The sequence below is a fragment of the Diorhabda carinulata genome, chromosome 9, assembly GCF_026250575.1.
Source record: "Diorhabda carinulata isolate Delta chromosome 9, icDioCari1.1, whole genome shotgun sequence".
In the NCBI taxonomy this organism is placed as follows: Eukaryota; Metazoa; Arthropoda; class Insecta; order Coleoptera; family Chrysomelidae; genus Diorhabda; species Diorhabda carinulata.
This window is the reverse complement of record NC_079468.1, coordinates 20,606,980-20,621,268: the sequence shown is the minus strand read 5'-3', so window position 1 is coordinate 20,621,268 and position 14,289 is coordinate 20,606,980. Positions and strand designations below refer to the sequence as shown.

Sequence of the window (14,289 nt, the reverse complement as noted above, 5' to 3'; positions counted from 1 at the left end):
TCTGTGAACATGCTCGTACCACACCAGTAGTTTCCTTCCTATACATGTTAAAACTGTCTCTTCTACACCCATCTGTTCTATAATTCTCTCATCAGTCTTGTTGCGTCAATTTCTGTCGCTTCTTTTCTCCTTCTCATTTTCCTTCGTTTGTCTAATTCGGAACTCCATTTAATTCTATTGAATGATTTTATTATCTGTTTTGCCTTCTTTTTTCTCGATCTTATTTCGGCGCCATCCGTCTCTTTCTTATTATAATTCACGGTCTCTTCACCATTTCAGTGTTATTTCGGAAAAGTCGTTGTTGTGGGACATGATCATAGTAACTCCATGAGATAAATTACTTCTATTGAATCTGGCTACTGTGGTATTGTTTTTAACAAGAACAGGCTCATTATTATTCAACCAATATTTAGTGAAAGTTAAGCTCCTCTAGTTAAAGATACAGTTCAGCTGATTTGCGTCTTAGGAATTGAGTATTGATAAGAAACAGGCCGAGCAAAGGACGTCGTATACATGATTTGCTCATCAAAAGTATTTGAAATAAAACTTCAGATATGAACTTGTAAAACGTTGTAAAAACCTAAATAAAATTTTCTTTATAAACTGAATCAAAGCATCTACACAAACATTTTGTGTAGGTAAGCCAGAGTGATTCCAATTCCATAAAATATTATTCTCAAGTTCTTTCTAAACTCTAATTTATTTTCCAGAATATTTTTTTAAGTGTCGAAACTCAATTCATTCAAGAAATATGCCGTTAATTGTTTTATGTCAATTTACTCTCCGACTAATCGATATTAATTCTGTTTCAGGACGCAAGGAGCCACACAAATTTGGGGGCGATTTTGCACCTGAACGGCAAATATCGGGAGGCCGCAGATTCCTATAGGGAGTCTCTCCGGTTACAGCCTAACGATGTCACTACTTTAGCCAATCTCCATAAATTGCACACCGTCATGACTTGACATTAATATAGTGTTTGATATCGGAAAAGGTAATATAAAAACTATTAAAACTGTTATTAAAGCCGATTCTCATAATGATGGTGTGCCTTTGAATGGATTAACTTACGCAGATATAAGTTGGATATCAAAGAGAAGCTGATAAAAAATTCTAATACATTTTGCCAGAAATGTCCTCACACAAAATATTTCCAATAATATGCACACAATATAACATATTCCTAACATTAAATATTATGGTAAATATGAGTTTTATTATACGGTTTACCCCATCTATATTCAACATGTCGTGATTGTAAATATATTGTGAAACATTTTGAATTTAGCGACAATAAGATTCGGAACAAATCATAATTCATTTGACAAAAAGTTTTCTTCTAGATCGTAATTTTTTTTTAAGAAGTTATTTCATCAACAAGAAGATGTTATGTCTGTTGTATTATCAGAAGAATTAAGGAATTAAGAGGTAATGTCCAATTTGTTACATTATTAACCTTCTGTTATAAACAAAATGTAGATCTCGAGTTCAATCTGCATTGAAGGCAGTAGTAGATTCACCATGTTTGGTTATTTCTAAGGAATAAAAAGTATTTTACTTTAGAATTCGATTTTAACACCGTCCCGTCAGTACAGTCGCAGTGTTTGGTATTTGTTAGTTTTTGAATACAAAAAAATTTGATTCATGGAAGATTTGAAAGCAAAATGAAATGGTTTCTTTTCATGTATGTTCAGATGATTGTCTTCCAACGACTAAATCATAGCATGGACTTTTTATTGAAAAAAGTATGAATAGAACAATTTACCAACGTTTCATTGGCGGATTTATGCTGTAAATTGAGAAATATAGCTGTGATGTAGATCATATATGAGGTTAATCATGTATGAGAAAAAGAATTGAACCATAAAATTTGTCGGGATTACTGGAAAGTGAGTAAAACGACATTCTTTTACTTATATCGGTACAAAGGTTTGCAAAGGGAAAGTTTTGGAAACATTTTTTCCTTACGCAGTTGAATTTATCACTATTTTGAAATATGTATATTACCATGAAACCCCAAATGTTAGATTGTAGCCTTTTTATGTCATATTATTGACGTTTGTAGTTCACGAGGTGAAAATAACTGTTAAGATGAATAGAAAAATTTCATTTGAGGATTAGGGACAAATTTATCACAAAGAAATACAGAATAGCTGTAAATTTTCCTGACTAAGATGAAAATGACAGAAAATCAAACTTAATTCTAACAATTAGTAGAGTAGATTATTCAAGTGCATATAAACTTAACATCGAAATTAAAATTCCTTCCAGTATGAGTGAGTACGAACGAGATTAATATCATTGGATAGATTTTTTCAATAATGTTGAGAAGAGTAGTCCCTTCGCCACAAAAAATGAAATACGAAACACAGCTGACAAATACTACGTTCCTCATATTTTAAAGTTTCTTCACTATTCCCTCCAGATATGAGATGATTTTGGACAACAGTTCGGACATGTTTACGTTTATTCGTATTATTGCCGCTTGGCATGATACAAGACAACGTGCAAGAGATTCCACGCAATTTCTTGCAAGATCCAAATATTGCATAGTTGAATATTGTACGTTCCTTGACATAACGCAAGTCTCTGGCCATCGCATCATTGTTACCACTAATCCAAATTCCATAAATAATATCCTAACCTCAAATTTTATTCCATATTTTATGGTCGGTTTAAAAATAAAAATAACAAAGCTAGCTAAAGTAAACAAGAAAAAGTAGTCAGCTGCTGCCTAGCTTTTGGAGTGTGATGAACAGCCCTAGAATGAAAAAAAAAACGAAATTATATTTAAGAATGGGCGAAGAAACGTTTGAGCAAAATAAAACACTAACTAAGAAATCCTTGGCGAAAAACAAAGTATTAGCAGATCAGAAACTCATTTCTGCCTACAATTACTGCAATAAGAATTACACCAAACCGATAATGTCGCAAGTGCAAGATCTTGCATGAAACAATCAATTGAACTTCATCTGCGCATGCCTTTGATCAAGAAATATTGCGTCTTGAATTGCATTGCACATTGTCCTGCATCATGTCAAGCGGTTTTTATATTCACTCTTCACAGTTCTTGCCAAATGGTGAACAAACTCTCGCGGTTCAAAGAACAAGCTGTAAAGTGGAAAAACCGCATCTACATTTCCGTTACATAAAAATTACGATATTTTCAGCAGATTCTCTAACATGAGCTATTTTATTCAAACAAAAAATTGAAACGTGACCGAGCGTGACTAATTTTGAAAATTGGCAAGATTCGCGGTATTTCTGGACACTCGACAATTTTGATTTTTGGTCCGGTTTTCAGTGCATCGGGTACAATATGCTGCACTTAGTATTCGAGGCACCGAACTAATTTTTGTCATAATCAAATGCTCCTGGAACAATTATCTTGGAAATGTTGATCTGTATTGCAATTTCTTTTGCTTTCAGGTGCAGGTCACTTAAGACAATTTCTTTTACTAGTTTATTGTTTTCTGGAGTTGTTACCGTTACAGAACCGCACGTGGGTTATCTTCTAATGATTCTCGTCCTCAACGAAACAACTTTTAATTATTAAAAATGATGGAAGTCACCTTAAACCTTACTTAACATAAACTGTTTTCGATTTTTGTTGGTGTTAATCCTTCTTTAGTAGTAATTTTATTTCAGCGCGAAACTCAATTTGACATTTTTCAACTTTACTGAGTGATCCTTGACTAGAGCTAGGTGATCATACCTTTGTTATAATAGCTGGAAATTATACGAATATACAAACATGCAAGTGAAGCTAAAAAAAGCGTGTTGAAAAGTACTTCTACGGGCTGATTCTTGTCCTATGAATTTATATTTCAATCAAACGTAGATGGGAATCTCATCAATTTAACTCCATTTTAATATTCATATTCGTATTTTCCATATGCTAACAAAAAACTCATGGTTAATAATTGCTGAAATATCATTATTTATTATATATAATGTATCAATTTCACATATTTTAATTACCTGTTGAAATCACGCAATATGAACCTATTTTGAGGCAGAATGTGCCTCGGGTATTGTAGCGCGCATGTGGAGTGCATAAATCTCAAATTTTGTAATGACCTTTTGTTTTTGAATTGTAATGGAATTTCGATATTAAACTCAAATAATAAGAACTCCAACAACTGAATTTTTCCTCAGCTTCTCATTTTTCATTCGATTCTTTCATTTTCAGAATATTGAAAATTCGAAAACAATCACACTTATCTCAATGTGAGGAATTTCATGAGAAAATACGGCTACTAATAAAATTGAAATAGATGATCATACTATTTCCAAATTGGATACGTTGCTCATATTTCAAATGATAGCTTAGTTCACAAAAACAAACAAACCACAACAAAATAATTTATCAATATGTTCGAAGAACAAATCCAAATGTATGGTTAACGCTACTTATAAGTACATGCCATGGAAATCAACTTTATTTATCAGCACTGTATATTCTACATGGATATCCAATTACTTTTATGGTTGAGAAATGCTTTGGCATGAAAATATCCATCGAAACGTGAGAACGTAAAATTTTCTTAAGTTATATTCCGAATTCTCAAAAAATGAGTAAGCTCATAGTTTTGAAAATATGGGTTTCGAATATTTGACAAGGTAGATAGCTGAAATTTGATTATGTTATTTAAGTTAAAGATTCGATGGGAGCGCGGTAAGCCGTTCTTTGTAGACGCCAATCGATATTTCTGTTAATATTGAAACCTCTAAAGCCTCGCAATCGCATGGAGAAGGTTGTAATTCGCCGGCCGGTTTCAATGCTACTGAATCTAATCAGAACATTCCAATAACCTCTCATTCGAAGTGGCGTTAATTGGAAAGTTTCTTCTAACTATGATTAGTGGATAGTTCTAAAAATATGATATTTTTATTTATTCTTGCCAGCTTCTTTCAGGATCTGTCGTTCCAGCCATTCTTCACAATAGTAAATAATTTTGAACGTCCGACGTTATCTTTATAATACGATCAGTGGCATTCCAAGCAGTCCCCATTTGAATGAACAACACGTTCCTATTGCATGAAACAGCCTTGGATGATGATTTTTGAAATTATCTGTGGTACAATCGTCGCTTTATATTAAACCGTGTTTTTGTTATCGAAATTATGTCCTTTGAGTAACATTTTTTAATCTAGGGAATAACGAATATGAGATGTTACGATTGCTTCTCAACAGTATTCGATGTATGCACTAGCACTTTTCGGTGGAGGAACAATCACCCCTGGTCCTGAGATATAACAGCTTCCTTCCTAATTATGTGACCTATCGAAAAATATTCAATACATTCCCATCAACTTTCACTTTGTCTAGTTTAGTTTTTCAAAAAACAAATTTCAATTTGATGCAAATTATTTTAAATAGTTTTTCCGCAATTTTCTACAACAAAAGATGCCATGTAGAAAAGATGTGAATAAACGCGACAAGTCGGTAACTGCTTACACCAACTAGTTCATCAATAAAATTTTTGGTGATCCCCATATCTAGGAGAGGTGACGTGAAGATGTGATATTAAAGTTTCTCGATATTTTGATTCAAACCTCGTATTTTCTAAATTAGTAGGTCATGTATCATTCCCCTATTTTCTCGTATTAGTCCAGTCAAAATAGACATTTGACTTAGGCAAAATTAACATAGAGCTGAAAATTGACAGAGACGTTGAATACATCATTATAAATGAAATGTCAAAAGTCCCCTTCGATCCCATTTCTGGCAAAAAAATTTATTCAAGGTCAAAAGTACAAAATTAAGGTTTTTTCCATTTTTATCGAAAACACTAAGTATTATCGTCAAAGTAGGTCAGACAAAAGTTGTAGATTATACAATTTTCTACAAAAATGGTCCAGTCACTTTTTCTCTTACGACTCACCATTCGTGAGATATCGCGGCTTTAATCATTAGAAAATTCATATTTTACATAATATGCACACATTTCCGCACCTATGAGGTAATGTCTCTGTCAATTTTCAGCTCTATGCGAATTTTGCCTAACTTATGACTTATTTTTGTCTATTTTGACTGGATTATATATATATATCTACAGAATAACAAAAATAATGGAGAAATAATGAAGAAGAATTAATGAGTTAAATCGCAAAAATTCATTTCGAAATCAACAGTGAATTTGTGTGTAAAATTTGTTACTTTATTGCCATACATATCCTGCTGGGTAAAAGTTGAACGATCTAGCAAATTCAGACGCTAGGTTTGTTTTGTTTTTGTGAATTTGTGGAAAAAGTATGTCTATAAACCACAAATATTCAAACACTTTTACATGGGAATATTATTGTGCAAATGCCGTCTCACGGGACCATCATGTAGACAGGCAAGAATGTAAGATTTTGACAATATTACAATTAAACTTTTATAGTGATATTTGATTATTGATAAGGATACTATTTTTAAAGTTATATTAGAACATAAAATCATTTAGATATAGATTTTTAATTGTTTGTTATTCATTTTGCACACTGTATTTCATGAATAACTCATTTAATAAGATGAACAGTTAACCAATTCACAGATATGAATAATTAAAGATAAAATACCAAGGAAGTATCTCTTTTCTTATTTGGAAAACTATACGAAGGAAATTGAAATATATGATTAAATCAAATGGAAAACAATATAGAGATATTGTATGAAATTCTCGCAAATTTAATATTTTAGAAACTTTGTATACATGCCAGACTATATTGTGAAAGATAATGGAGGTTTTATTGTTGCATCAATTTATTATTTCAGCGAGGTATGAGGAAGGCACACAAAAGTGGTGAGGTGCGAAGAGCGCACGTGCATCGAGCGCACAGGTACGTTTAGAAAACATTTCGTGTATCTAGCGCACACCTGAGTCGAATCCGAAGATTGTTCGACGAGCGCACAAGAAAATTTGATCTGCCGAAGTAAGTCCTAGAGATGGACAAACATACGAGTTTTTCCATAATTATTATCATTAATACAAAACGAAAAACCATCAGCAACATCTAAGATTTTCCAAAATGAGTAAACGTTCAATATTATACAAAATATTGAACAACAATTGATAGAAAAAATTATTTTTTTTTAAGAATTAATGAATTTTGGTATTAGTTTAAAAATAATTCTCCACAAAAAAGTCTTTTGATTTAAGGATGGTTAAGTTAGGTTAGGTTATGACTATAACCGCATTGATCAGAAAGTATTTACTCTGTTGTTAATTCTTTTATAATTTTTTTCCTTTTATCCAAGGTAATAACTATATCAAACTAAATACAGGAATTGAAGATTTATACCTGAAAATGTGCGCTCGATGCACCCTCCTTTTTAATCTGTACGCTCGAACCACCGTACACTGGATTCACGCATTCCACTAAAGTCACTATTATCAAAACAAGTATCTCTCGTTACATAAGATACGATAAAGAAGAAGTTTGATTTAAATTGTGAAAGCTTGTATAAAAAAACATCAAAATAAATATAATTGTAACAAATGTCAAGGTGGGTCCAATAAGAACCTTTATAGCAGTATCAGATGGTAAATTTAGAAGATACAGGAAGAAATAGGAGAGTTGATATGTACAAATTTGTAGAATCTTCACTAAAAAATGATATACAATAAAATAAGTGAATAAGTGAATTGTGATCCCTACCAATAAGTAAATAACCCTGAACGGTGGACTAGCATGAAAAATAAGTACGGACTCAATCTAGGATGAGGTAAAACGTGATCTATTGAAATAACTTTGAATTAAGCAAACTGCGATTTACAAATTGGGACTGAAAAATTAATGCATGAGAATGAAAACTAACCAGAGCGTAGAAAATCAACAGATCAAATAAATAGAGAAGTTATATATTTACATGAGATAGAAAAGATGAAAGATTGATATGTAGAAAAATTACAAAAATGATTTTGTTCAATAATTTGATGAATTGGAACAGAAACAAAAACATTACAAGGAGAAAAATCAAAATGGAGTGTAAAATTGATAAAAGAATTTGAAACAGCAAGTGGATGATAGAAATAAAATGAATGACCGTAACTCTCACAGAAGTATTTGAAATAAAACACTTACACTCACAACTACAATGTCTTACGCGCCTTTCGATAACAAATTTATCGTCTTCAGAGATTTAAGGTGACACTGGATGAATTGACTTACCTATCTCAACAAAATTTTCACATCAATGATCCCTTCATTGAAAAAAATTATTGTGTGATACGTTTTTTGACAATTTTTCATTATTTCTTTATTATGACTGACAGCGTCTAGGCAATATTCGATTTTTCTGTCCGTTCATATTTTAAACGAGCTAGGTGCTCCTAAATCTGGCCATCAACTGACTTCTTAGTTTGTCCCGCATACCATCATTACAGCGAATTTCGTAAATACCCCTAATGTGTTGTTGAATTGATTTATAAATAAATTTCAAACTCATTCTATGCTTTTAATCTTTTTGTATGAACATTGAAAGGTATTAGAACAAATATTTTATGTTTCGAAAAAATATTTTTCAAACCTACAACACGATTATCTTATCTACAATTTTCTTATTATTACTTTTACCTACAGCCGTATCTTCAAGTCAAGTCCTTTGTTTGCCAAGCAGGAATTGCTTTTCGCGGGAAAAGGTTCATTGACAGGAAAATTCACAATCTATGGGTGGATCGAGCTCAAACTTTGTTTTTGAAACTCACTTTCTCAAAATTCTACCATTTTTGCAATTAAAACTGGATTCACTGATAGACAAAATTGTTTCTTGTGATCTGATCTCTTCAAGATGTTAAGAAAAGTATTCATCAGAAGAAAAACTGATTATAAATCAGAAGAACAAGGTTATAAAATATAATTAAAGATTGGTGTTATGGGTTAAGGACTTCCATATATATCTAAAAGAAATGGATATTTTTGATTATACTTTGATCATCGCACACGAGTTTCCAAAAACAACTTTGTATTGGAAATGCCTGGTATGGTATGTGAAACTCTAATGTATACAATTTTCAGTGCTTTTGGAAAAGCTTCGGATTATTTCTTGCTATTCTAGAGGGCGATTTTTAAGTATTGAAGCGATCAAAGACTAAGAAACATGGAATTCAGATATGTAATCCAATTAGAGATTGTCAATGATTAGTTGCCTTTGAATGAAAAATGGATAATCTTACAACGTTCATAATTACAATTTGAATAATCTGGTTCATTAACAAGAAGGTTATGAATAAAATCAAATTATGTGAAAGTATCCATTATTTGAAAAGTATTAAAAAGGCTCAATTGTCGATGAACATTATGAAATTAATGATTACTTGGATTTTTAATTGATTGAGGATATTCAGAATAAAATACAAACATTTGTATAATTTACATGTGGAATATCTATTTTTATATACAGAGCAGGGCTGAATTATTGAAGAAATTCATTATTTTGACAATTATTTTAGTAGAAAATCATAAACTTAACTTTAAAAGCAAATATGGTGTGATTTTATCAAATTTGAAATACATTGTGTGATGTGAAACATATTATTGAGCCAAAAATAACACACAGTATTTTGTACATACGAAAAGTGGTTTCTATTGTAAAGATCCAATTCTCAAAAAGTTGACTATAATTTTTTTTCTATATGTGGAAATATTTCTCAACTTTCGTGTACTATAACATGCTTATAGTTAACTTTTTGGAATGAGAGGTCAATTTTTTTAACTAGAACCGAGATTGTATATACTATTTTGTTAACAATTCTATGAATATATGTAAAATGAAATGTTACATACATATCTTTTGAGCAGTGTACGGTATTTCAATCAATGAAATCTATTCTGAACATTTTTTCTTGATTTTTGGAAGCGCGACTTATCAAATTAACAAACATATCAGACTATTTTAAGCATAACTAGGTAACTTGGTCCCCTTAGCAATGTTTTTAAAATGCTTCTCCATTACATAACTATAGTATTAATAAAAAAAATTATATTGATCTGTTCCCAATCAATTAATCCTGTTTTTAGGATGTTAATTTATACGAAGAATTTTAGGAGTTCAATCCTCTTTAAAATAAAAATAACTAATGAAATTTTTTTAATATTCTTGTACACACAAACAATATTCTCTCTATACTATATTGGAGTGAGAAAAGCCCAATTATATTTAACTTTGTGGAAAATCTCTATGTACTTGAGAAATAAGACAACAGAACAAGATATTATGGTTGAAATCCATCAATCAATACTCTGAAACCAGCACTAAATTAGTAAATTAACATACAAGTAACAGAAGGCTTCTCATTCCAGCAAGAGTTTCAAATTAGGAACGTATGCTGGTAGGACCTTCTGTTACGAGTGTTTCATACTATTTTCAGAATATTGAGATCTGTAGTTACCCAAAAAGTTTTCACTAGCGTCAAACTAGAAAATTTTTGTATTAAATATTTAGAACCAGTTCCATATTTGTCCAAGGCTTCTACAAAATTTTTGACTAGCTCTAATTTGATGTGCAAATAATGTTCATTTCTTTCTCGGCTGTTCTACCCGCATAAAAAGTTTGTAGTCCTAAAATCAGAGCAACAACTTCCAAATCTGCACAGATTAACTATTGGTGTTTGTTGTATTCTAACACTAGGTTTATAGCATCGAATGTAAGCTAAAGGTAATGATGGAAATTTATTTCCATTATGGCGCAGTACAGCCTCCAATTTTGACTTGAGAAATTACTTAGGAGTCTCCATTCATCTGACCTATAGGTTCATAACCCAGTTTTAATAAGATTTAAAGTTGTGAAAGCCGAAACCAATCGACTGTTTCATATTGACTGATCTAATTCGTCTTCCATGTGCCACCTTACTTTCTGCACTTAGTCCGGTAACGCGGAGACCAGTTCTGGTGGATGCCGATCGTAGTCAACTATTTTGTAGTTAAATTCGCGAATTTTAACCATGGCGATCATTGAAGTGTGAGTTGTCCTGATGGAAAAGCAATAATAGAACGGTCTTTGCTTTTTTCAGAGCAAGTTCTCCTTTTTTTATTTCATTAATAGCTATGAATAGACGTAAAAAACTAAGTAATTTCGGTTAAATCGTGTCAATAAAGCCTAGGAAATGTTCATTCGAATACACTTTTGATCCAATGTCCAGATACCAACCAACAAGTTCTTTTGATATGCTGATAGCCTTTTGAGTATTTCTAACCTTAATTCGATGGCCACCCAGTTCCATTTGGTGAACTTTGTCAATTATATCATTGATTAGAGCAGTTATTGGCTGATATGTTCACGTTTGAGTTCATTTGCTCAAAATTTTACAGTGGTAAATGATGTTGCTGGTTCTTCTTACAGTATCTAGCTCCTCATCCATTTTCATAGGCGTATTGCCTTTCAAAATGAAATATTCAATAATAGATAATCAATTTTCTCTATTTTCAGAAAAATCTTTACAACGAGTGATTTAAACTGAAACTAAGTTTTAATGATAGCTTAAATTATAGGAAGAATCCCTCAACGCATCACCAAATATATTCCCCAACTGATTCCATTTCCACATTTTGAATCTCTAGTTTCCCATTTTTGTAATGTAGTTCATTATAAAATAAAACATTGAATTTGCCTCAAAATAAACAGGTAACAGTTATCAATAATAGTTAACTGCGAAAATATTCCATATCAGTTAGAGTTGGAGCTAATTCGACCCCCTTATAGTGTAACACGAATGTTAAATGAATCCAGGTTATAAATTTTCAGAAGTACATGGAAATTACGAAATTTCGAGCTCCTAGCTTCACTTTTAATTTGATAACTTATTTTGATATACTATATTTTAGAGGTTATTTCTTCAGAAAGAATATGCGTCATAATTTCATATGGGAGATGTCTGATATGAATTAAAAAACATTATATATATGTAAACCTACTTTTTGGATACTTTACTAGTAGGAATGTTTCATCCAAAATGTTGAAAAATGTTTCAGAATGAATTTTGAACGGCTTTTTACCAACGCTCCATTTGTAAGCTTTCCAACTGTAATGTTAAAAATTATATTGGCTTCTCATGGGTGGTAAACTGTATTAACATAATGTATTTACCTATATTGTAAAATAAAGCTTAACTTATTTTGTGTAAATGTCTTTTATTTCCAAAAGTTTATACACACCTCAAAACCCAACATATAGTCAAAAGAGATATTCGTGGTTTTTTCCATTATGAAGATATTTGAATTAAAATTTTGTGTATAAAAATTAGTGAAGCATATTTATACAAATAGTTGCTTCATAATCTGCAACCAAGGAAGATGTTTTCCGCATTTTTATTAGTCGGGAACATTGAATTGAAAGTTAATAAAGTAGAAATAGTGGAGATTTTTACGTGACATACATACGCAAGATAACGTATGTATGTTCTTCGCACAAGTGACGTAATGATGAGTCTACAACTGGTTGTCTTCTTAACTGAATTAAAATCACACTTTGAAAGCTGATTCATATTAGAACTTTTATGTTTGGGATGAGCTATAGGTTTAATGCGTTAATCGCATAAATTAATAGTCTAGGCAAAAGGAAATGTATTATTACCATCGAATCATAAATATCTAAACGCAATGTACACTACAACGTGAAAATATATGCATCTACCGGGAGCTTTGATGACAAAAAACGTACAGAATAGCCTAGAAAAGTCGCTGAAGATAAACTTATCAACAAGTCAATTAATCTTGCGATCTGCTTTTGAGTACTTCTATAGCGGAAAGAAAATTGAGAGAAGCTGACACTTATGGAAGAATGGCAGTGGAGAAAACTCCTCAAAATAGAATTGCAGTGGGCTTTATAACATAAAAATTGGACGCATAAAGAGAAAGAGGGAGTGATCAGTCAAAGTTTGAGGTCTTTGGGTTTAAGAAAGAGTGTTTTTGTGTTGGTCAAAGGGAGAACGGATGTTAGATCAATGTGTAATCCTCACACGGCTATGTGACCTGGAAAACCTGGAACTGGTTTTGAGAAAAGAATAAAAGCATATTGTACGTTCTGACCAGCGCCTAATCGTCAGAAAATTCATCTTCCGACATGATAACGATCCCAAGTATACCTTGAAGTTATTCAAATAGTATTTGTAAGAATTGGAAACGAAGAATGTACTGGAAGTAATGGTTTGTCCGTCACAGTCGCCCGACCTCAACCCAATTGAGTTGTTGTGGAACAAATTACACAAGGAAGTCAGAAAGCAGTATCGAGGGCTGTTATTTAAATTTTGAGATATGGCAACACTGATGTGAAAATGTCAAATCTGACACTTCAAGTTGTTGGAACCAATCACGAACATTTCTTGCGATTATTTTCTAAGACTTTCGACGTAGATTAAACCAACAGCAGTGAGCCGATTAATTCGCTTCGACTTTTGGTGATGAAGCACCATCTGGAGGTACCAGGTTTTGAAGGAGTTCACATACCGTGAGATTGAGGCATACCTGGGCATTAGTTCCACTTGCATACATTCAATATTGCACTAACATTTAGCTGCGAAAGAAAAAATAGGTTTGTTTGTGTTGGATACCGCATAATTTGACAATTGCTCCAAAAATTATATCGCGGTACTTCACAAGATCGTGACAGGCAATGAATCATGGATCTATCCCATTAGAGTAACATAGAATGGTCAATGGTACACCAACTTTTGTTCACCAAAAGTGTTGGAAAAAATAAGGGAAACCAATTGCAGAAGACAAACCAATCTTCTCTATAACAATGCTAGCTAGTTGAAAAACGTTTTTGAATAGTCAAAATTCTTTTCTAATCTTCGTGATTTATTTGGAAGTATTTGAAACAAATTTTGGAATACGATAGTGGAGAGTAGATCCTGAAGCTGATGACATTAAATAGAAGAGCTCGTCAAATCCGGAACGTTAACTGTTTACCCTCCTATCTACTTTTTATTTAAATTAAAACGTTCTGTGAATATCGTGAAAACTTGAAAACATTCATAAATATCTCACAGCCATTTTTAATTACCATAATTCCTAGCAAAAGTTAAGAGGTTTCAGAAATACAGCCCCCAGGTATGAAATGTGTTCCTTTACTATCTGAAATTACCTGGTTCTGATTACATACAATTAATCAATAAATATGTATTTCGTTACGAATTTATTAATAGAGAATGCCGATGAAAAATTTGAATAATGTTAAAATACTTCTCAAAACAAAATTATAAACTGAGGCCAAAGGCAATAACAGTTCGAGCATTATTAAAAACTTCGAAAACGGTAAGAATTCCTGAAAGCAATTCAGAGAAGATTTGTTGGAAAGTATTA

At 32.0% G+C, this 14,289-nt stretch overlaps 1 protein-coding gene across 2 annotated transcripts in view; it reads left to right on the top strand.

The window, feature by feature from the left end:
* The window catches only part of LOC130898004 (protein O-mannosyl-transferase TMTC2-like), a 276,788-nt gene extending 270,000 nt beyond the window's left edge, over positions 1-6,788 (top strand). The window contains exons 10-11 of one of the 2 annotated variants that reach the window (XM_057807024.1): positions 813-994; positions 4,193-6,788. In XM_057807024.1, the coding sequence (XP_057663007.1) occupies positions 813-965 (153 nt within the window). In that variant the 3' untranslated portion in view covers positions 966-994; positions 4,193-6,788. Of the gene's footprint in view, positions 1-812 lie in introns of both variants that reach the window. The other variant, XM_057807023.1, reaches the window with a different exon arrangement.
* Positions 6,789-14,289: the final 7,501 nt, after the last annotated feature.